The sequence below is a fragment of the Bactrocera oleae genome, chromosome 3, assembly GCF_042242935.1.
Source record: "Bactrocera oleae isolate idBacOlea1 chromosome 3, idBacOlea1, whole genome shotgun sequence".
Classification (NCBI taxonomy): domain Eukaryota; kingdom Metazoa; phylum Arthropoda; class Insecta; order Diptera; family Tephritidae; genus Bactrocera; species Bactrocera oleae.
In genome coordinates, this window is record NC_091537.1 from 34,471,730 (window position 1) to 34,496,586 (window position 24,857).

At 38.1% G+C, this 24,857-nt stretch overlaps 2 protein-coding genes and 1 long non-coding RNA gene across 3 annotated transcripts; 1 reads left to right on the forward strand and 2 right to left on the reverse strand.

Annotated features, from left to right (window-relative positions):
* Positions 1–6,922: 6,922 nt before the first annotated feature.
* Positions 6,923–8,035, reverse strand: LOC138856033 (uncharacterized). Its single transcript, XM_070106480.1, has one exon. The coding sequence runs from the start codon at positions 8,033–8,035 to the stop codon at positions 6,923–6,925; it is 1,113 nt and encodes a 370-aa protein (XP_069962581.1).
* A 1,141-nt stretch (positions 8,036–9,176) lies between these two features.
* LOC118682498 (uncharacterized) lies at positions 9,177–10,664 on the forward strand. The gene is given in 5 exon segments (XM_070107391.1): positions 9,177–9,256; positions 9,331–9,797; positions 9,866–10,143; positions 10,211–10,459; positions 10,462–10,664. Coding segments are annotated over 4 exon segments (900 nt in total). The 5' UTR covers positions 9,177–9,256; positions 9,331–9,627.
* A 90-nt stretch (positions 10,665–10,754) lies between these two features.
* On the reverse strand, positions 10,755–12,190 carry LOC138856375 (uncharacterized). Its single transcript, XR_011395610.1, has 3 exons — positions 11,434–12,190; positions 11,255–11,363; positions 10,755–11,196 (listed from the first exon to the last, which is right to left on the reverse strand). It is a non-coding gene; the product is annotated as an uncharacterized lncRNA (long non-coding RNA).
* Between the last annotated feature and the right edge of the window lie 12,667 nt (positions 12,191–24,857).

A 24,857-nucleotide genomic window follows, 5' to 3' on the forward strand; every position in this document is an offset into this window, starting at 1 on the left:
TCATCAAATCAAAAGAATCCGAAATAAAAACTGCATATAAGTACATATGTATTATTAGGGAATGCCCTTATAATATAACAACGAAGTTGTTATTATTTGCTTCTCTTTAAATTTTGCAATCAAATAGTTCGTCATCATCATTAGCTCCAATTATTTCTATCGCTTGCTTGAGTTTGCCAGCATCGCAATTCCACCGCTTCAGCTTCCTGGTTCACACCATCAATCCATCTAAGTTTTGGTCTACCTCTGCTCCTGCTATTTCTGCATCCGGCTAGGAGAATTTGCTTAAAACGATAGTTGTCGACGCGAAAAAAATGACCCGCCCACCGTAGCCTGTTTAATTTATTTATTGTTAAAATATCGGGGTGCAAGTTAACATCACCAATATCACAAACCACTTTGCTATTAAGTAAACAAAATTTATTAATAACCATAAGCAAAGAAAACCCCTAACGATCTTCTTCGATATTTCGAATAAGATAGAAAAGTAATGGACACTTTAGGTTATTAAGAGAATTATGTTTTGTCGAATAAGCTAGAAAAGTAATTGACATTTTAGGTGCATAAGAGAACAATCTTTCTGTTGAAGAAGCTAGAAATGTAATTAACTCTTTAGATAAATAAGAGAATAATGTATCAAAGGAAAGTAAATAAAGAAATATCAGTTTAGTTACTTATCACAATACAAACCCAACATATGTATATACGAGTATCAGATATTAATAAGCAAAGAGCCAAAGCAATTCAACAGGAATCAGCAAACCCAATACAAATAATGAATTTGTGCAGCAAGTGCAAGGGAAATCGCATCAAAGGATGAAAAGTAGTAAGGTAATATTTTAAATATATTTAAGATATATTAAATTTATAACAATAAAATATGTAAATATTTTATGGGAAATAATCCCAGTAATATAAAATAGTTTAGGCTTAAATACTACTAAAACTGATACACACGAAACTTACAAGTGCTCGTATAGAAAAAAGAAGTGAAATAAAACTGTATAAATATTAAATTGGACGAAATAATATATAAATTTTCCAGTCAACCTTTCTCATGTCAGTTATTAATTTCACTCCAGAGCACATAGCTAGATTAGTAGCTGACCAAATGGCTAATATAAGAGCTGAAATAACTCAATTAACAAACCAAGTTAGTACATTGACATCTTAACCAGAATATTCTTATAAATCTATCGTCAGCTGCAGGGAAGCTGCAAAAAATTCAATGACTATTTATATAGAAGGCAGTAGACGATATTTCGGTGCACTGACAATCCTACGAAATAAAATTGTAGGAGATGCAAGTGACATTCTGACGAATCACGGAACAGTACTAAACCAAGGAGCTATATTATCCCGATTAGATTTCGCAGAGGACCAATTCACTTAATTGACCAGGAAATAAATATTTTGCAACAAGGACCGAAATTCTTAATAGACTATTATAATAAAGTCAATCTCTGATAAACAAGACAATAATGACGCATGGGACAAAATCTGAAATCACAAAACAATTAAATATCAAAATCCGTGAAACTGCTTTAAAAACTTCATAGCTGGTTTAAACTATCCATTAGACCAAATACTTTTCACTTTAGCACCTACAGATTTACCTAATTTTCTTGCTAAAGCGCAAGAGCTGTATTCGAATCAAATGTGAGCTTAATTTTTTACCCTCAAAATAAAACAAAGAAAAGAGTAAAAAAGTAAATAATATTATTAAGAATCAAAATTTAAACCTCTTGGGGTAAGAAAGTCCTAAAGCGCTAACAAATATAAATGTCGGAAAAACAAAAAGTTTAAAACAAAACAAAGATTTAGCTGTTTCTGAAAATGGAAACTTTTTGAATAACTTAAGGGCAGCAGAACCTTTACAAATATCCTTCGGAGAGAGTAAAAAAGAAGGTTTGATACAAAATTTACAGGATGAAATAAGTAATAAAATTTTCAGACTGCATAGTGAAGGGAATTTAGATTTACCTTTTCGTAACGGAAATAAGCGGAAATAATAATAACTAAGGAAAGGCCAATTTGGTTTAAACAATATCCCTATCCAATGTCAGTAAATAATTTTATTAATAACGAAATTCAAAACTTATTACAAAAACAGATAATTAGGAAAAGTAAAAGACCATACAATTTCCCAGTTTGGGTTGTTCCAAAAAGGAAATAAATGATAACGGTAGTTCGAAATTAAGATTAGTAATCGATTTAAAAAAAAATTAACGATAAAACCATATCGGATGCCAAGCACTCAGGTAATACTTACAAACTTAGGAAAATCAAAATATAATATTTTTCCACAATCGAATTAGAATCTGGGATTAAACAAATTTTAATGGAGGAAAACGATATAGAGAAAACGGCATTCTCGGTAAACAATGGAAAATATGATTTTTTACGTATGTCATTTGGACTAAAAAATGCAAGAAGCATTTTTCAACGAGCCATGGATAACGTATTAAGGGACTATATAGGAAAGATCTGTCATGTTTTGTTGACGACGTTATAACACAAAAACATTTGAATTTAGTAATTAAAATATTAAAGGATGCAAATATGAAAATATCTTCTGAAAATTTTACCAATAGGAGGTTTTTAGAATATGTAATAACCAAAAATATTTTTAAAACGGATCCAAAAAATATTGAAGCCATACAAAATTATCCAATATCAAAGACATTGCGTCAATTGCGAGGATTTTTACGATTGATAGAATTATTATAGGACATTTATTGAAAACCATGCCGCTATTTTAAAACCATTAACAAAACATTTGCAAGGGGAAAACGGAAAAATATCACAATATCTCTCAAAAAGAAAAATAATACACCTTGATCAAGAGGGGGTAGCTACTTGTGAAACGTTGAAAAATTTATTATTTCAACAGGTGGAACTAACACAACCTGACTATAATAAACTATTTATTTTAACTACCGATGCATCAAATTTAACTTTAGGTGTTGTGTTATCACAGGAAGGTAAAACCATTATATTTATTTCAAAAACATTAAATTTCACTGAATTAAACTATGCAACTAATGAGAAAGAACTTTCTCCAAAAATAATTTACAAACCAGGGACAACAAATGTAGTTGCTGACGCGTTGTCCAGGCAAATGGTAAGCAATTCAACTAGTTCTGAAGAGGCAAGCGACTCAAATGATTTACTAATAAACACGCAACATTCTGCGGAAAGCAGCGATGAATATTAAATTCATGAAACAAAAAAACCAGTAAACCATTTTAAACAACAATTAGTAATAGACAACGGAGCAAAAATTACCGTCTTAGAGACGATTTCTTATTTTAACAATAAACGCTTTCTAATTGAATATGATACGCCAAAAAATATAGTAGGTATTCTGAAATAATATATAAATCCAAAAGTAGTTACGGGAATATACTGCACAGCTGAAGTGCTTTATGAAATGAAAAACGTTTTAAAATACGCATTTCCTACAATAACATTTTTACATACAAAACTATTTCCAACGATATAACTAATAGAAAAGATCAAGCAAACGCATAATAGAGCATACAGGAACTATATGGAAAATTTGGTCCAAGTTAGGCAACAATATTATTGGCTTGATTGATTGACAATGCAAAAAAATTGCAGTATATGTAATAGTAATAAATATGAAAGGCACCCGAAACAAATTCCTATAGGGGAAGCACCTATACCAGAAAAAGGAGGAGAGCAACTCCACATACATTTTTTTTAGCACAAAAATTAAAATTTCTTACATGTATAGATTCTTACTCTAAATATCTAGTTGTGAGACATATTGAAGACAAATTAAATCTAGAAGGTAAAGTTTTGGAACTTTTACAAACATTTCTAAATGTTACAAGTATAGTTATAGATAATGAGATAGGCTTAAATACAATACAGTTCAAGTTTTTAATAGAACGCAAAATATACAAATTTATTATTGTACACCACGTCACAGTACTAGTAATGGACAAATAGAAAGAGTTCATTTAACCTTAATAGAAATTTCAAGATGCTTAAAGCTGGAATATGATTTATAAAGTAACTTTGAATCATTATAAGAGCGGTTCAACAATATAATAAAACTATTCACTCAGTAACAGGTAAACTAGATTGTAATATTTTATTTAATAAAGAAATCCATGAAAATTTAAAAAACACATTAAAGATTGCTCAGGACAGTTACAGTATCATAACTAGAAAAGGCTTCAAAAAAAAATATCGTAAAGGAGAAATTTTTTATGAAAAAATATATGAAGAAAGGAATATATTAAAATCTAATTAAAATACACAAACAGTAACAGAATATTTGAGAAATAAAGTTAAAATACAAAATAGAAATAAATAACCGATATAGATAATACTAAAATTTAGACCTACTATTTTACAGGCACTATGAAGATGTATATTAAAATTTCATTAATATTTTTATATATCCTATCTAAGAGAAAATAACATACTTATTGAGGAAAACTCTGCAGTAATTTTTGAAGAATATGGTTCAATATATCATTTGACGAATTTATCATTATTTCAAATATTATACAAAAATTCAAAACTGATGCCGAAATTGTACTAATTATTGACTGAAGTGTGGATTCAGAAAAACGAATAATAGAAACATTGTTAAAGCAATAAATGATTGGCAATAATAGAATAAAAAGAGGGGTTAATGAAATGGGAACGGTTTGGAAATGGATTTTAGGCATACCAGACCAGGATAACTTTATGAAAATAACAAACAGTGTAAATAACTTTATAGAAAACAATAACAAGTGTGAATTGCTGCTAACTCACAAAAATTTAAAACAATTACGGAATTAACACAAATTATGAAAAAACTATATAATGCTGAACTTGAAAATACAAAGCAAACTATTACACTATCAAAACATGAAATTTTAAATCCACTTATTTTAGAGATAGAAGATTTAAAACAAATAATAAGCGAAGAAAAAATTAATGTAACAAATCTTTTTGACGTTTCAAAATTTAAAACTGCACAAAAAAATAATGTAATAGTAAATTAAAAATTAAATATACAAAAGTACAAAAAACCTGTATACTATTTAAAGCAATAGCAGTAGCACAAACTGATTATGATATTTGATTCATGTAGCCGCACAGTTAGGTTAGGTTAGCGGGTCGATCCTAAGAAGGATCACACTTGGACAGCTTAAACGCCGGTCCGTTGTGGTACCCAAAACTCCTATGAGCCGGATCAATAGACCCTTACATGTCGACAAAGCGCTTTGTGCCTATGACAAACTTGTTGAGATGGCCAATATCTGTTTCGGCCAGATCTTCTGGACCGCCAAAAGTATGATTGCCGAGATGTTTCAATCTCAACCTAGCAAAAGCTGGACAATGGAGGAGAAAGTGCCGGGATGTTTCCACTTCACCCTCCTCCATACAGCTTTGACAACTGCCATCGGGTAGTATTCTAAGCCGCACCGCATGAGTTCCCATTGGACAGTGTCCAGTGAGAACTCCTACCATGGCGGCGAGGTGAACTTTGTTCAAGGCGAGAAGATCCCCCGATCTCCTGCGCTCCACTCTCGGCCAGAAGGATCGCGCAGTCGCGCAGGAGCTGGTCGCCGACCAGCGTCTGCTGAGCTACTGCGAGGTCCATTGGTCCAGAGCGAGAATGCAAGACGTTAGTGGAGAACCAACTCGATCCCATTCCGATATGAGCGGGGCAAGGGTACCCCCCCTGGCCAGCTCATCGGCCTTGCAATTCCCAGCGATTCCGCTGTGACCAGGCACCCAAACGAGCCTGATATTGAAGTAGCCTGATGCTAATTCTAGCGAGGACAGACACTCCTTGACTAGCTTTGAATGCACGGTTCGCGCACTCAGGGCTTGTATTGCCGCTCTGCTGTCGGAGTGAATGCTCACCTCTCTAAACGAAGCTACACTACGTAACAGTACTTCTACCGCCACCTTGATCGCGGCCACTTCCGCCTGAAAAACGCTACAGTGGTCCGGTAGCCTGAAGCAAAGATTGACGGAGAGCTCTTTACAGAAAACCCTCCCTCCAACTTTCCCTCCTAGCTTCGTCCCATCCGTGAAAAAACTCACCGCGCCTCTTCTCCAGCGGCTTCTTCCCCTCCACATCTCCCTCGTCGGGATATGAGCAGAGAAAAAGCCGCCTCCGAGAGGCCTCCGTGACGCAGTGATCCAAATTTTCAGGAATGCAGGTGAAGGAGGAGAGAATTGCGGCGTGTCCTTGTTCGGACCTCTTCACAAGCCCAGCTTCTCTGAGCCTAATAGCACACCTCACAGCAATGCACCTACCGGCAATGTCCACGGGTGCTATATTTAATATAGCGTTGAGAGCTATCGTTGGTGTGGTTCGCAGTGCACCGGAGATTCCGATAAGCGCCGCTCTTTGAACTCGCTCAAGCTTTTTAGCCAGGGTAGTCGCAGTAGGGCAGTTTCCCCTATAAAAGGGTCAACATCACAAATAAAATCAAAAAGTGACTCACCTCTTGCGTTTGTGTCCGAGCTCCCCCAGACGGTGTGCCTTGAGCTGGCATCCGAGCCTATAATAACCGCGGCTCCTTTGCGTCTGGCCTCTGCCAGACCCATCCTCAGCAAGTTCGGAGGTGGTTCCACCTCGTCGTCGTGCGGCATGTAGGCTGAGACAAGCCAGATTTCCCTAGCACTGTCCTCCAGCCTAGCGGTGACGACGTCCTCGTTGCTGAAATTAGGTAAAAGAAAAACGTTAAGTTCATTTCTGACCAACAGGCAGGCTCTGGTTCTACCTGTGCTGCTTGCCGCCAGGAGCTTATGGCTATTTGTCCTTAGTCCAGATATGCCATAGCTACTCAGCCACGGTTCCTGGATAAGGACAACGTCGGCTTCGTCCCTTCCTAGACGAAGCACTAAATCGGCGGCGGCCGCCTTTGAGTGCTGGAGGTTAATTTGGAGGATCTTCATTCTCCAAACTCCTCTCCAGCAGTGCGAGTTCCGCACCATCGTCCATATCGTCGACGCCAGCCTCCTCGAACAGATGCTCGAGACTGAAGACGGATCCGCCATCACTTGACGATCCGCCCCCCGTGCTCACCGCGTCCGAGAGGACAGGGTCGACGTCCATTTTCGAGAGGAGAACCTTCCCACTCTCTTCCACCCCCGCAGGAGGCAGCGGGCCATCCGCCCTGGCTTCTGTTGGGAGCGTCTTGAGAACGACTCTCTCGAAGCCATAGCTTATGGCCCCCTTTGTGACACTGAGAGGAGCGAGGAACTCCTTGTTCAGGAGTATCAGCGCTTGCCGATATGGTGCCTCGGTCCTCTCCAGCCTGATCACCCTCCAGTCTTGGGTGGGGAGAGATGGGTTGCAGTACCGCAACATCTCTTCAATTTCGGCCGGGGTGGAAGGTTCGGCCGGAAGCCAGACCCGAGCCCGAGGCCGCATCGGGAGATCCGATTTGGCCACCGCCACGAGCCTTGCTCCTTTCCATACCTCCCCTACCCTGGCTACCGCCTCCTTGTAAAGGAGAGCCGACCGCTCGTCGGCACACCTAATGAGTTTGTGAAGGCCGAGGTTCCACCCAGCGCTTTCACATCTAGGGGGTGGTCCAGGGCTTCCCCTGACCACCTTCATGAAAACAGCGGAGATAGCAGCCGCTACCCGCTTCCACTCGTCATGGGAGATGGCTCCATCTCCTCTGCTTCGGTCGTACACCCCAAGCTCCACTGAGCTTGCGAGTTTAGCGATTTCGCTAAACATAGGTGCGGGTCCGACCCGAGGCTTTTTGCTGAGGGAGGATTCCCCCTCCTGCGATCTTTGCCGCTTTATTGAGGTTTGGGGCCCGCTCGGCCCCACTTTACCGTCGCCCACGTCGCTCAGCACCTTTTTGGCCCACTCCAGTGTGCTAGCGTGCTGGTCAGATTTCTGGTCAGCCTGCTTGTCACCGTAGCGCTCCAAGATCTTGGCAGCCAGTCGACGATCAGACTTCAGCTTATTAGCTGCAGTCACTCGCTTCCCCGCCGGGCCCCTAGCGCTCGCCGAGGACCCCGTGACGCCCATGAACTTAGCAGAGGTTCCTCTGCTAGTGCTGGCGATTCCGCCTCGCACTTCCGCCCTACCCCGGGTTGCTGTCGGCAGACTCCTACCGACTCCCCCTACCTTACCGCCCCCCGTGACGGTAAGCCAGGCACCCCCTGGATTACCTTTCTTACCTTTAGCCGGGGACGATTTCGTCCCCTTCGGTGAAAGTGTCCCCCCCAGGGAACCGTGCACGTTAATTAGAGACATCAATCTAAGATATAGGTTGAACAGGTGAGTGGCAATCAACAAAAAAGTGAAATTTTCAAAATTTCTACTTAATATCTTTTTTGTGTTTTCAGTTAAGGGGGTATATGAGCGGGGGGGTGAAACCAAGTGGATCACCTAGAGGACACTCGGGGCTTCCATTATCACCATCAACCACCCGCCTACCGCCACCAGGAGGGTGGGTCAAACAAATTTCATCGTTTAGAGGACACGCAGGGCTTCCATTTGCATCATCAATCCATCTATGGGCGATAAATTTACGTCTTATTTCGTAAGGCGCAAATTGCGCTCTTCGTACAAATTCTGAGTATTCCTAAATATAAATTATAACTCGAAAAGATATATACATAAAATCAGGTACATAGATCAGGTGCATGAATATTAATTACATTAACAATTTAACATTAACAATATAAGTTGAAATATTCAACTTGATTTGAACAAAAACCAAAATATATATAAAAAATGAGGTACAATGCAAGAACAATAACAATAATCAAAACAATCTACTAAGTAATAAATAATATATAAAAATATTCTAAATCACCGTTACACAATAATATATTTGATAAAATTGGAAACATTTAATAATATTTCGATACAATAAATAATAATTTAAATAATACTATGTAAATTTAATCTTTAGGAATTAGAACAATCGAAAAGTATTTGAATATGTAATAAAAACATTCTTGAAGTTATAAATTTTAAAACATAACACGGCAACACACTATAGCAGATTTGTGTCATTTAGTAGCAGAATATTGGTTGGCAACCCGTACCAAGTGTGACTTTAGTAGTAGAATATAAGTAGACAACCCGTACCAAGTGTGATTTTAGTAGTAGAATTTTCGAGACAACCCGTACCAAGTGGGATATTTTTGCGTGTGTATTAGTGAAAATCTTAGGATCGATTACTTGTAGATTTATACAATGACTGTTAATGCTTGTGAGTTTAAGAAAATATGAATCCAGGTATTGTATTTTTCAATTAATTCAAATTTTAAAAATGTTAAATATAATGCTAAACATGTGTAAGATATTCATAGATTTTAAATCGCGTTCAAGAAGAAGATGGTGGATACGACCCGTGAATTTAACAAGAGAGGAATTAGGGGTTTACGGTACTTGTTTTAAACCGCTGTGATCTATGGATGAAGAGCACTTTTCCAAGAAACAAGGATGAGTGTCCACAAATTTAATGATCTTCTTTGCTTATTGAAAGACAAGCTCCATCGCTGTTCGAGAAGAGAACCGATAAAAGAAGAAACACGTTTGGGAATTACATTGATGTAATTAATATTTATAATTTATATTAGAATTGTAAATAACAGGAAGTTATATTTATGTATTTATCTCGAGGATATTGTCTTAAATTTCTGGCAAGGTCTCACAAAATTGGATTTTCATCCATGAGGAAAATTATTTACGAAACTTGCGCTGCAATTTGGAATGAATTACACACAGTGTATGTTGTTCAACCAAACCAATCCGAATTGAAAAACATTTCTGAAAGGTGGGCTTTACATTTTTGCTAAATAATAAAAATTGATTCTATAAATAAATTTTTTTTTATATATGTAGTTATTATATAAAAACCGGAATGCCGCACTGCCTAGGTGGTATTGATGGCAAACATATTAACATAGTTTGCCCGAGACGTAGTGGTTCACTTTTTTATAATTCCAAAAAAACATTCAACATTGTTCTAATGACAGCTTGTGACTCCGACCATACATTTACTTTTGTTGATGTTGGGGCAGTAGAAAGTCAAAGCTATGGAGGAATTTTCGCCAAAAGTGCTTTTGGGAAAATGATATTAAGAGAAAACATCGTATTGCCTCCTCTCGATCACCTTCCGAGTAATTAAATAATCTGTATTTTGGAAATAACTTAATTTTTTATGATTACAAATACTTTCTTTTTTAGGTACAAATAAAGACTTCCAGTTTTTCTTTGTGGGGGGCAGTGCTTTTCCACTTAAGGGAAACCTTATGCGTCCATATCCTGGCCGCAACTTGTCTCCTCTGAAGGAACATCACAATAAAAACCTATCTTCCGCCAGAGTTTACATCGAAAATGCGTTTGGTATATTAGCGAATAGGTGGAGAATATTACATAGCAATATTCATGCAGCACCAAAAAATATTGATAAAATAGTGTTAGCAACAGTTGTGCTACTAATTATCTCATGCTAGATAGAAGCTCGGGATATTTTACTGAAGAGTTAGTGGACCATTCGGAAAATGGTGCTTTCGTTCCTGGAATTTGGAGGCAAACAACTTCGCAAAGTCCAGCTTTTCGAATTTCGCAAGCCAACCGTTCAACGGCGGAGGCGTTTGCATCGAGAGACGAATTGGCGGAGTATTTATTTAATAATTAAGCATATATTTTGTGAAATGTTATTCATTTTTTATTAAATTTCTTCTTAATTCAGTAAAATTCATATAAAATAACAAAAAGGGTTCTTATTTCAAAATAACAATTGCACTACAGAGTAACAAAAAACAATTCATAAGATATACATAAAGAAATTATTTCAGTAAAACACATGTAATTTCTAGTTTCCTAATTCACTATACACTAAGGCTACTACTTTCGCCTCAATTTGTCGTATGCGTTGAGGGGTTAGGTTAGCCTCACTTATGTTCCTCGCCAAGCTTTGGAATAACAGTGACGTTGCACCCTCGTGTTCTGTGGGAACGGCTGCAAACTCTTTCACTGTATCCACGCACTCCTTCATCATGACAGTGAACACATCGCTAACGTCATCCCTTGCTACATTCCTTTTTTTTGTTTTGTCGCATTTGGAGGAGTGTAATAACCTTCTGGATAAGTATTTGTACTGGTCTTTTGTTGAAATAGAACATTCTATTTCTTCCATAATTGCGTCAAAAGGCACGTTGCCGATGGTTCTATTAAGTGGAAAATATTGAATTATAAGAATACAAATATGAAAAATGTAATATTTACTTTCGATAATCACTGTAGCAGAATCGGAGCAGCACTGCCGGAAGCCAGTCGCTGTGCACGTTTACGTTTTTTGTACGTGTCAAGCAGTCCTTTCCATCGTTTCCTACAGCTGTGTAATGCAAATATTTATAATACTTTAGAATAAAGTTTATAATAAAACAGGCTTTTCTTTGACTCACCCGGCAAATATAATATTTTAGCTACTTCTTTCCAAATTTGAGTTTTGGTGATGATAAATTGTATAGGCACTCATATTTACGTATTTCCTCTATTAATTGTTCGTTTAAATCCATTTTATTTGCTTATAGCAACCTAGTGCGTACTTCGCTGTTAAAAATATCACAATGTTTTGATTTTGAAATTGAAATGATGAAACCAAACAGAAACAATCTTAATATTGCCAACGCAGACATTTTCTTGAATTCGGTTTGAAAATTCTAAAGATTTTACTGAAAATACTTTCTTTGATATGGCAATGCCGGTTTTGCCACCGCGGTCAGCGATAAACTTAAAAATAGCTATATCTCAAAAATCGTCATGGTGGGCGAAATTCGCCGCGTGTTTATAAGTGGTACAAGCGCTTTACAGAAGGCCGAGAAGATATTGATGACGATGAGCATCCTGGAGGTATATCAATCGGATCATAACATTAAATATTCTCGAATGTTTTGGGCATGAAACGTGTGACAGCGAAGTTTGTTCCGAAATTGCTATATTTTGAGCAAAACCTATGTCGCATTAGTATCGCTCAGGAGTTGTTGAATGACGTCAACAACGATCCTCAACTACCAAAATAGAAGAAGAGCTGATGGCCATACCGACAAGTGCATTTCAGAAGTGCTTCAAGGATTGGGCGTTGACAAAAGTGTATTATATTCGAGAGGGATTACTCTGAAGGAGGCAAAATATTGGAAAAGTTTAAAATTATTTGAAAGAAGAAAAATTCAACCCTTTTTTTGTAACAGAATATATTCAATCAACAAATGTTGATTTAAGATTAGAAAATTATGATACACTAACTCCAATATAACAGGAAATAAAAAGAAATCCTGTTTGGTGGTCACTTACTACACTAGCATAATTGGTTATTTTATTAACAAATTCTTTACATATATTAAAATAAAAAATGATAAAGAAAGAGAAAAAATGTTAAAAGAAATTGTAAATTCAAATCAATCATCTTTGCTGTTTATCATGTATATAAATGACATCTTCAATACTCTACCGGAAATGGCTCTCGTAGCCTATGCTGATGATACTGCAGTGCTTTGCTCTGGTAAAAATTGGAATGAAGTTAAAACACGACTGAATAGATGGTTGGAGATACTAAATAAACTACGAAGTAATCAATTATCTCTTAACATAGACAAGTCAACATACATCACTTTTGGCAGTTATTGTGATAGTATACCCGTCAATTATATACTAAATATAAACAACAGAGAACTCACAAGAGTAGATCACAGCAAATATCTGGGTCTGTACTTTGATACACATATGAAATGGAATTTTCATGTGAACGAGCTGGCCAAAAAAGTCAGATACTTTGCTTTCCTCTTTTTCAAATTGAGTAAATGGGGTGACATAAAAATCTTAAAAACTATATACTATGGACTTTTCGAAAGTGTAATCAATTACGGAATAATTGCCTGGGGTGGAGCCTACAAAAATGCTCTGCAGCCTATAACAAATATGCAAAACCGTTTATTAAAGTTCTTTGAAAACAATTATGAAACTAATTTGCCACTTGACATCAAGAAAACTTTTATTGTTAAGGCTATAATACAATACTATGAAAAGTGTAAATCAAAATATCTTACCAAACAAGTACAAACTAGAGCTAATACTCTAACATTACCAAAAATTAAAAAGTCAATTAGCATTAAAAATGCATATTATATAGCAATTAAGTACTTTAACATGCTTCCTAATAATTTGAAGATTCTAACATGTAATAAAAAATCTCTTAACAAAAATCTAAAATCCTGGATAAATAACTTATCAATATAGTAAATTTTAGCTATCTATTAAGTGATTAATTTTTGCTCTTACTTGGTATAATATATAATTTATATGTATAACTTTGTCACGCAATATTTAGTGTAATGTACTATTATCCATGCTAGAATATTTATAATATTAGAAAATAAGATGTTAAATATATTGTTTTTGTAATGCCCTGTTTCTATGCACAGATGTTAAACATCTCTATAGACCTGTACCAGATGAAATAAAAAAAAAAAAATAAAATAAAAAAAATATATATTCGAAGACGGGACGCTTGGATTTAAAGGTGGGGGACTTAACACCACCAATATCACACACTATTTAGCTATTGAGTAAACAAAATTTATTAATAATCATAAGCAAAGGAGACCGCTTAACGGTCTTCTATGATATGTCGAATAAGATAGAAAAGAAATCGACGCTTTAGGTCAATAAGAGAATAAACTTTTTGTTGAATAAGCTAGATATGAAATTAACTATTTAAGTAAATAAGAGAATAATGTATAAAAGGAAGTTAAATAAAGAAATATCAGTTTAGTGGCTGATCAGAATTCAAATCGTCAAGCTATGGTCTTTTTAAAAACCTTCCGGTTAACGCCTTTAAATGTATTTGCATATACAAAGTCTGTACCGCTCTCTCCATAAGCCATCATCGCAAAAAGCTCCAAAAATTTTGCGCAAAACCTTTCAATTAAAGGCTTATAGTTTTTTCATCTTTGCAAACTTTCATGTTAGCACGCGAGCAATCAGTCAGCAATTTTTACCGATCTATCGAGGATGCGTCGCTTGAGGTGTGTATTCGTCAACTACCTCAAAGTTTTGCTCGCCAACGCTTAAGTTTAGCTCAATACTGTCGTGCAGTGATTTCGCCGTTGAAGATATTAATACTTTCATTTTTTCTATAATCTTTGCAGCTTTTTCTATTTGTATAAATGTCGTTTTTAAGTCGTCTATAGATGTTGAAACTATTGTACTTTTGGTTACTTCAGAGTCTCTTATCACATTTTCAAGTACAAGATTGAATAGTAGGCATCCTCTTGTCGTAGACCGTTTTTCGAAATAAATTCACTTGATATGGAGTTTCGGATTTGTACCACATTTCTAACGTTCGCCATTATTGTAAACAAGTGAAATGTCGTGATATTATTTTCCTGCGTTTTCTCAAGAATTTGTCCGATTATAAATATCTGATCGGTAGTACCTCTTCCAGTCATAAATCCTGCTTGGTAGTCCCCGCAATTCGGTTATGTATGGGCGTAATCGTTCTTGCAGAATATTGAAAAATATTTTGTAGGCTATATTTAGCAGTGAGATTAGTCTTTAATTTTTGCTTTCAAGTTGAAACGCCTGTTGAACCACCTTAAACATATGAGGGAAACATGGTCCTTGTGCTCATACAGCTCTGTGGGTATCTTGTCTGTTCCAGGAGCGTTGTGTTTCTTTAAGCGCGTAATGAGCCCCTATAGCTCTCAGAACACTAATCTGGAGTCGGTTCACTGACTACCTGTGGCACCTCCAGTTAAGAAGTTCTACCCATCTGTCAAGGATTGTTGTGTTTCAGTTAGCAGGTTACCCGGTGTGTTCTCGCAGAGTTTCCTGAAATATATTTTGCTTGTATAGTTTCGAAAAAAGTTTTTGGTGTTTTCTCTCACTTTGTGTCTGTGGATGCGTTTTTCAAGATTTCTTAGTTCTCTGTATAGTTCGCTATATGCTCCTGTCTTTCGATTTGGCAGAGCCTTGTATACATCATTCTTTTTCAAACTCTTTATGGAATAATGTTTTTTGTTTATTCAGCTGCATCGTTCCTAGTACCTTGAAGGATGTTTCCCGTATAATCTTCATTTGTCTTTTCCACATTTGCGTCAGATTTCCGCACTCATTCAAGATTTTCAGTTTTTTGTTCAATTGCATTTGGAAAAATTGTTGGAGGTTTGTTCCTTTAGCTTGGCAATATTTATCCTATCCTTCACTGCATATTTACTTTTCCTTGAAAGGGAAATCCGGCCACGTACTTTCGAACCCACGAGAAAGTGGTCAGAGTCAATGTTGGCTTTACGAAAGGTACGTTCATAAGTGACGACTTACGCCGTCGATCGATTAGCACGTGGTCTATTTAATTTTTCATATCATCGTCTGGTGATATCTATATCAATTTAAGAATATTTTTTCTGTCGAACATTGTGCCCTCTATTAGGTCCTTCGAGGCGGCAAAATTGTTCATCTTTATTCGTTGTCATTGAAAATGTCGTGTAGACTTTATTTTCCTGCCTATTTTCTATACACTGCCGCCTTACTGATTTTTGCACTCAAATCTCCAATAATATTCTTTACGTCGTGTTTCGGGCATTTATCAAATACATTCTCCAAGGTGCCATAGAAGTTATATTTTTCTTTCGTGATTCTATTTTCAATAGGCGCATGTACATTAACAATGCGAATGTTGCAAAGCTTTGAGCGTATTCGTATTACACACATTCTGTCACTTATACTCGCAAAATTCATAACTTGTTTAAGTTTACCTTGTCGTTGCAACTATAGTAAAATTCATATTTTCTTTTGTTGATAATACCGCTTCCAGTTCGGCCTTCTTGACAGCCACAATGTCTGATTTGTACTATCCTACTGTTTCTAATAATTGTTGTAGGGCCATGGTTTGGTATATGGTTCGCATATTCCAATTATAAAGCTTTCTGTATTTGTCCTTAAAACGTTTGCCAGGTCGTCGTCGCTGGGAGTTATTTATCCGAGGTTTAGTTACAGCTTCCGTAACAGAGACTTTTTTGTGGGACCAGGTTGTCAGCCTTGTGCTAAACCCCCTCTACTGGGACCAGACCACCCTTTCTTACGTTCTCCTCTTTTCCATTGGGGTTGAGTACCCAACCTCCAATCGGGGTTAACAGTGCCACCACGTAAAGGTGAAAAAGGAGACTCAGAATGAGAGATGAGGGGCTTCATTTCTAATCTGGACGTAGATCTGTCCTACGGTGCACTTCATCTTACTTTAAGACAAATAATTAGTTAATAGTAGTCAAATATTCAGTGGAAAAAACTAAAGCACTGGTCTCATAAGTATTTTTTAATAAAACAAATTCAACTTTCAATGAATACTAATTAAATATTTGCAATAGGGACACCTAACCGAGTCTCTCCTAACTGCATTTTATGCATTTTGTAAAAATTTGAGATGTTCTAAATTTCATATTGTTATTAAGTAGTATTAAAAATTACTGTAAATAGGTAACAAGCAGGACTTAGAAACAATAATAAATGATTGGAAAAGCGCTTTGTCTTAGCATAAAATTAGAATAAAATATTTCAGCAACATATCTAATATGGAAATATTAAATAATTAACAAACTTGTTAAGTGGCAAAAGTGCCTTCTTTAGGAAAACAGCGAAAAGCTTTTCGATAGGATAACTTTTTGATCAAACAACACCTTAGAAGTGATTCAGTAATTATTTATAAAAAAATTTACCAAAACATCCAATAATTCGACGATCCACAAAAGTCAAAGTGTTGTAGTTTTAGTTGAATCGATGAACAATATTTGGCATGGGAGGAGACCAGAACCCCGAACCTTTGATTATTAGTTTTATACCAATGGTGTTGTAAACATATCGGAGTAGAGTTTTTTTCTGAGAATAATAGAAATAATAGGTTTATATGTGTTCATCGACATTTTATAACACCTTATGCTGCCGTAAATTACAGAGTTAATTACAATTAGATAGAGGCACCAACGGTATAATGATCACTAACTTACTTCAACCATGTTAAAGCCTGCGTGAACGATATTTAAATTGTGTTGAAAGTATCCAACTCATTTTACTGATTTTAATCAACTTTTTAAAATATTATACAGAACTTCTTAATATGAAAAAATGGGGAACATCATCACCAATATATAAGGATTTTTAATCATCCGGTTGACTTTATACCGGTGTTAGTTCAAGTTTTGTTCAAGTTTTCAGTAATATGTCAGCCATAAGAGCTAGGGTTCACATCTTCCGTATCTGGGAGGCTTTCTGCTTTCTGAAGCTTTTATTAATTGAGTTATCGCCCTTTTAGTAATTGTCAATATAACCGTTATATGCGGAGTAGGCGGGGTTATGATACCGAATTCACACATTTTTACACTTTCGAAGGAGGTGCTGAAAAGATTTGTTCTAGGCAACCTTAATTGATTTGGTTTAAGTGATTTGGAAGATATATACAATACATTAAACGTATTATGATGCGGGGTTACGTCCATTTTTTCAAAATGTGTTATTGTGGAGCTTAGTTATAGTACTTTATACATGTTCGAATAATTGCGTTTGTGGGGCGTGGCAATGGTCTGATTCCGCCCATCTGGTACCAGGAAACATGTTTTACTCAAACTGCAGCTCGTAAAGAAGGACGGACTAATGGACAGTCAGTCACCCCGATTACAACTCATCTCATCATCCTGTTCATTCCTCTGATACCATAGTTTTAGCATTAAAAAATATAGTAATTTGGCAGCGCAGTCTGCGTGCAAGTAGTAAAATGGGAATTCCCTACATAATAACCAAATGTAAAAGTGTCGGAAAGTTAAAGTTTTACTTGTTTTCGTAAAAGTAGTAATTTTAAAAGATACCTTGAAATCGGTCGAATTGTTGGAAGAACACATTCTTTCATACAAATAGTAATACAAAAATTACAAACATACCGGCATTTTTGTAGCTCGGCGCGTATAGGGCGACCAAAAATACTAGCATAGCGTGAAACTCGTAACGTTTTGCAAAGTGTGAAACAAAACCTTCGATTTGCTCCAACCAAATGCATGAAAATGTTAAGAAATCCCTCTTCACTGACACCATTCGCAAAATTAAAAAAAAAAAACAGGGTTTTATGGTTAAGTAGCAAGCACACAAGAACTCATTCATATCGCGTCAATAGGTAAGTGCATAATGTTGTCGCAAAAGAGTACCCCGGGATTTTTGGTAGAAAGTTATTTTATCTGAAGGGAGCATGTTTTGAGCCTTTGGAATCAAGGGGCGTAAGATTTTATGGCTAAAAATGGGCACGGCACTCAATAAGGAAGTCTTGATACATACTGTGAAGAACGGTGGTGAAGAAGCAATGATATGGGTATGCAGAGCTAGTAACTGTGTGGGCCAAATGGAATTTATAAAGTCCACCATGGTTAAATATGCATACCTTAATATCTTAAAAATAAATTTGAAGCAAAGAGCGGTATAATTTGATCTTGGAAGTAACTCCTATTTTATACAGAATAACGACCCGAAGCACATATCAGACATAGTTAAGCTTTAGCTACTCAACAACGTTACCAAGCAGCTTCAACAAACACCACCAGAATCACCAGATTTTAATTCTAAATAGCACATATGAGATTCACTGGTCTGTAAAATCCGGCAACGCACAGTTAAATCAAAGGATATTCTCAAAGATGTGCTGCACGAGGAATTGACTCACATCCCTTAAACAGAAAACTTACAAACAAACCTTAGACAGTAACATTAACATTAACATAAACATAAACATAAACATAAACATAAACATAAACATTAACATAACCATTAACATTAACATTAACATAACCATTAACATTAACATTAACATTATATTTAAAACCCCCCCTCTAGGGAACCGTCGCCCACCCTGGAACCGCGTTTGCATTACTTCAGGGTGGCGTTTTATTTTCCTGATTGAGAGATTTACATCTGCGCACCTGCGTCCAGGTCCTGCTTTTTGCTGCGTAACAAAGTTTCTGCGAATTTCTGAATAATAGCCCAATTAGCTTCGCTCTCCACCATGACGCTGATTAAGTTGTACGCGTTTATTGGACCGACCAGGTCTTCTACGGCGGTGCGTTCTCTTTTCCATCGCTCGTCATCGTCGTCTTCAGTCGCATCGTTGTATAGGCATGACGGCTCTTAGACTTACCCCATTCTGTAGAGGTACTTTTTGAAGTATCCATGACCGGATAGTAGCTGTGTTTATTAGAAGTCGACTTCTCCGAATTTACGACTTGTCCATAAGGTGTAGGTCTCTTATAAGTCTGGCCGTCCATCTGCCGCGACTCTCATTCTCCCATCTTCGTTGCCATGCTTGTATCGTACCTTTCTTTATTTGGTCTAATGCGCTCTTGTTGTATTCAAAAAGCTTTTTTCTTTCGTATGCCAGAAGGTCAATTGGGACATTACCGCTTATAACTAATATTGCATCACCTGACACTGTTCGGTAAGCTGATGCAACTCTGAGGGTAGCGGTGCTCTTGTCAATACCTTACGCCGGTTTTCCTTTTTTAACACATCTGCCCAAATCTCTGCTCCGTATAATAGGACGCTGATGGCCATTGACATTAGGAGCATTCTCTTCTCTTGGCTGGGCCCCCCTATGTGGGCCATTAGTCTGCTGAGTTGGAAGGGGATTTTCGCTGCCTTTCCTGCGGCGTGCTGGATTTGTGCAAAGAAAGTTAATCTGGGGTCCAGTCTTACGCCTAGGTAGTTCAACGCTTTTTGTGTCCCTAGAGTATCCATAGTCGGTTGCATATTTATTTCGAGAGGTATGTGCTTATTTGTTAGCAGTAGTAGCTCTGTTTTTTCCGTAGCGAGCTGGAGGTTGTTTGAGTCAAGCCATGCTTGCGTCCGTATCATGACCTGGTTTAGCTTCCTTCGCGCATCTTCTGTGTCCCGGCTGTAATTACTGCTGCGATGTCATCCGCGTAGCCTATTAGGTACGATTCGTCTGGCATTTCGAGTTTTACTTGTAGTATGGCGTCGTAGCTGATATTCCACAAGTCTGCGCCTAAAGTGGATCCTTGTGTAGCTTCTGACGTAACGGCTATCTGTCGTGATCCCTCTCTGGTTGGATATAGCAGTTTTTTATTGCTGAGGTAGCTCCGCATCACAGCTCTGAGGTAGTTAGGGATTCAAAAAACTTTTTTCAAGATCATGTCCGCCCATCTAGCGCTGTTGAAGGCGTTTCGGACGTCTAGAGTCGCCAGCAAAACTACTCTTTTGTACTTATGGCATCTACGCTGTGCTTTCAGTGATGCATCTTATAGCTCCTAAAGTTGAACTGTCGGGTCTGAAACCGTGTTGTCTAGGGGAGAGTCATCCGGCTTCGTTGATGGCCGCTTCGAGGGTTTAAGTAGCCTTTCATAAAGATTTTCCGCTGTGTAGTGCATACATTGTGGACGGTATGCCGATAGTAAGTTGGGATCACCTTTTCCCTTACTGATTAGCACCAGTCGTTGTTTTATCCAAGGTTCAGGGAATATTCCGGCTTCGAGGCAGGCGTTGTACATGTTCAAAAGTACTGCCGGTCCCTCTGCAGCGATTTTTTTAAGAACTTCTGCTGGGATCTCGACTGGGCAGGGTGATTTATTAGTTTCGAGCTTGCCAATGGCCAGTTGCAGCTCTTCAAGGGTGAACTGGGGGATATGTGTGGAAGTCTTGTTGTCAGTTCTGGATCACTAATCCTATTTTCGTGTGTGGGGAAGAGAGCGCTTACTATGTGATCCATTTTGGCAGCGGTAAAGTCAGGTGGCTTTGCTCGAACTCCGAGTTTCTTTATTACTATTTTGTACTCAAGTCTCCAGGGGTTTTTGTTGACGGCCTCGCGTAGTTCCTCCCTTTTTCTCTTTTTGCTATCGTCGATGGCGTGCTTCAGCTCCTTTTTCGCCGCTTGATATTGCTCGGCTTCTAGGGATGCGGCTCCTCTTCGCCTGGATCTCGTATACGATCTACGAAGGCGAAGGCATATGCGTCTGAGTTGGGCGATATTTTCTGTCCACCATTAAACTGCTGCTTTATGTTTGCTGCAGGAAGCCTTGGGTATCGATTTGTGACATGCTCTTGTTATATTAAGCACGACAACTTTTTTTGCAGTTTTGGGGGAGCTGCTAGATGGGTTATGGTCGTCTATGGCGGCGATTAATTTCGAAGTGTCTAGTTTCGAGACGTTCTATTTACGGGTTCCCGTATATTTGATGTACTGGTTGGCGTTTGTTCCGGTGTCCACCCTAAAAGAAATGTAGTTATGATCACTGCCAGTGTAATCTTCTAGGACTCTCCATTTCTTTATTAAGCCTCTGCTTTCTGATGAGCCTCTGCTTTCCGGTCTTCTAACCGTGGTTGCATTTCCTGTATTAAGCACTATAAGACCAAGCCGCGCAGCCATTTCTAGAATTCGTTTTCCTCTCGAATCCGTTTTTGGCAAACCCCACTCAATGTATTTTTAATTTAGGTCTCCGGCAATAATCAATTGACCTTCTATAGACCTGGCTGTATCAATATTGTCGAGTTTTTCTTGAAATTCTTGTATGCTGTCGCTTGGAGTCAAGTAGCAGTTAATTACAGTGTAAAGGTCACATTTGGCCCATACGAAACCGTTGCCGTTCCCTGTAGCTATAGTGCCGACATTACTGCCTGGTGGTAGCCATTTATCTACTGCTGAGCTGCTATCTTCTAACCAGGTTTGGCTCTCCTTCTTTTTATATTGCTCGCTTATGATGATTAAGTCGTAACCGTTCTCCGTCACCATTTGCGAGAGTAAAGCGTCAGCAAACTTGCATATTGCCTTGTAGAATATTCCTTTCTTCTGATAATTCCTATATACCGTACATTTTGCGGAGCCCGCGATGTGGTCGACCTTTACGCGTTTGGCCTCTACACAGAGGCAGCATTAGGGGAGTTTTGTGCACTCTTTTGATTTGTGACTTTAATGTGTGTCTTTCGCATCAGTGTTGTTATGATTCTCATCAAGTCTTCGATCGGCTCCTGTACCACTTCTTTTACGGCCACTGCGACTTCATTTTTTGTTGTAAGTGAATCGAGGTCTCTAATCTCAATGGTAGCCTTTGGTTTAAGGTCGGCCACAGTTGCGGATTTTTGAAGGGTGCGCTTGAGTACCTCACAGAAGTTTGCTTTTGCAGTCTGTCCCTTCTCCAGCTCTAATAGTAGCGCCCCGGCTCTTGTTTTGCGGATCACTTTAATCTTGACGTCTGCTTCTTTTAGGTTTACCATGCTACGGATGTTCTTAAGGACCTCGGCGTAGCTATTGCCTTCTGCTGGCTTAATGATCACGGCCTCTGATTGTCGCTTGGGCCTATTATATGCTCTCTGACTTCCAGCTATATTTTTTCCTTGTTGCCTCTCTTCTGTGGTTTTGAATGCTTCCACCACCTTGCCTCCTTCTGCATGGACAAAACCTTCTGCCACTGGCCCTCCTTTTCGTTACGTGGTCGTACAGTTTCTCGAGGCTCCACAGGGCTTGTCGCTCGCCGCTTCGAAGCTATTGACTCGGGGGTCGTGATGCGCCTGCTTAAATGTCCCCGTCTTTTCTCGGTTTCAGCGATAATCCAGTTTCTGCGGTAACTCTTGATTACATCAAAGAGTTCGTCTAGTTGTGTCGCTCCGTTCTTAACGTCCATGCTGACGTTCTTCTGTTTGGCCATCGCCGTCTTCATTATTTGCATGATACTCTTGCACTTCTCTAAGGATTTCCCTTCGGCCTGTCTCATTTGGGTGATATACTCTTGTTTCGGTGAGTTTTGAGTGGCCCGTAATTCTTCAGTGATGGCAGCTGGGGTGCACTTCCCTTCTCTTTGTTTTGCCGATCCCGTTAGCGGGGTTTCTCTTGATGCTGTCTTTTCTGCGGGTTTGTCCGCTTGTTTTGGAGTGGTGGGAATAATAGGGGATCTAAGAATCCTACTACTTCTACGGAAAACGGTCCCGTATTCCTCGTCTTGGCCATCTTTATTTTGTTGTGTTTTTTCTTGTTGTTTGGATTTTTGTTGTTGTTGTTGTGAATTCATCTTGTTCTAATGGGTCTCCGCTTCAAGCCGCTATCTCCACGCGTTGTAACAGTTGCCCTATATGAACCCCGTGGTTATCTATGCAAGCAGGGAGGCCACGCGAGGGTTGACACAAGTCCTTATGAAAGCTTATGTTCAGAGCCAGGTTCGGGCACGAATCAGGAGCTCGCCTCAACTGAACCTGTACGGCCATGAAAATATGGCGACGTGCATTGAACGTACTTGAAGACCTGCTAGCGTTTTAACGAAACGGAGATGAGAACAGTATTAGCCTACCAGCCATTTCGGTGAGATTTTACTCTTACCTACTGAGGTGGTAGAATGCCGCTCTCACCAGCCCTTTGTCAGACTAATCCCTTTCCAGACTAAAAATTTAGATTAACATTGACACTAACAATAACATTAACACTAACATTAACGTTAGCATTTAGATTAACATTAACATTAACATTGACATAACCATTACCATTAACATTAACATTAACATTAATATGGCTAAATGAACTATAAGCCTTCCAGCGACCATCCCTATACAAGCACCACACTATAAAAAACTAAATTAATACTTAAATATAACGGTCACCAAACTGTCTCAATTTAAGGTTTCAATTTACGGGAAAAGCCGGAACAGTTTGGTACATATTATATTAGGTCAAGTAAAAAGTTCGTTTTTTATTTAAGAGATGGCGTTGTTGTCCACAGTATTAGTGTTACGTGTCGCATGATGTCATACTATACGGCGCTGAAAACGTGTTTATTCGCGCTAAAAGTTTGTCCTTGACAGTTTTTCGATTGATTGACTCAGTAGGTTGTGCGCTCGTCAAAGATGGACACCAGCAAAAAGAAAATTCGCTATATTTTACAATTTTTCTTCGATCAAGGCGAAAAAGCAGCCAAAGCGGCTGATACTGTTATCGAACGTGTAGCACAAAAGTGATTTGCTAGGTTCCGTTCCGGTAATTTCGATGTCAAAGATGCACCACACCACGCGATAAAATCATGGAAATAGTGGACACAGACCGTCACATGAGCACTTAGTTAATTGCTGAGGAAATAAAGATAAGCCAGAAAACCGTTTGGAGCCATTTGCATAACCTTGGATTCAAACCGAAGCTCGATGTTTGCTTGCCACAGGAACTAACGCAAATAACATGATGGACCGAATTTCCATCTGCGAATCGCTGCTGAATCGCAACAAAATCGACCCGTTTCTGAAGCGGAATGTGACTGGCGATGAAAAATGGGTCACTCGTTGGCAACAAGTTTACGAACAAAACGGCGCATATTTGACTTAAATCGGACAAATGTACACAAAGTTATCATCTTTTGAAAAATCAATAAAAAACCGAACGAACTTTTTACTTTACCTAATATATACAAGTATATATCTATATACATATATATACATATATATAGATATATATACGTATATCGAAAATAAACATATTACATAATGGGATTTCCTTATATGCTTACATTTGTTAATTAAATCAAACTTTACGTTTCCAACAACCTACCAAAATATTTCAAGTATTTACTTGAAAACTTTTCCAGCAATACCCCTTACGCTTAACAAAGAAATAAGCAGGATTGCGTCAAACCAAGTAAGCTAAGGCAAATTGAGAATCTAACAGAGAAAGAGGAAAAAAACAGTAATTTACATACATACATATATGCATCTTATAGCTCCTAAAGTTGAACTGTCGGGTCTGAAACCGTGTTGTCTAGGGGAGAGTCATCCGGCTTCGTTGATGGCCGCTTCGAGGGTTTAAGTAGCCTTTCATAAA

Coding starts and splice junctions, on each gene's coding strand:
- LOC138856033 (XM_070106480.1), bottom strand. CDS start 8,035: ATGGGCGTCACGGGGTCCTCGGCGAGCGCTAGGGGCCCGGCGGGGAAG.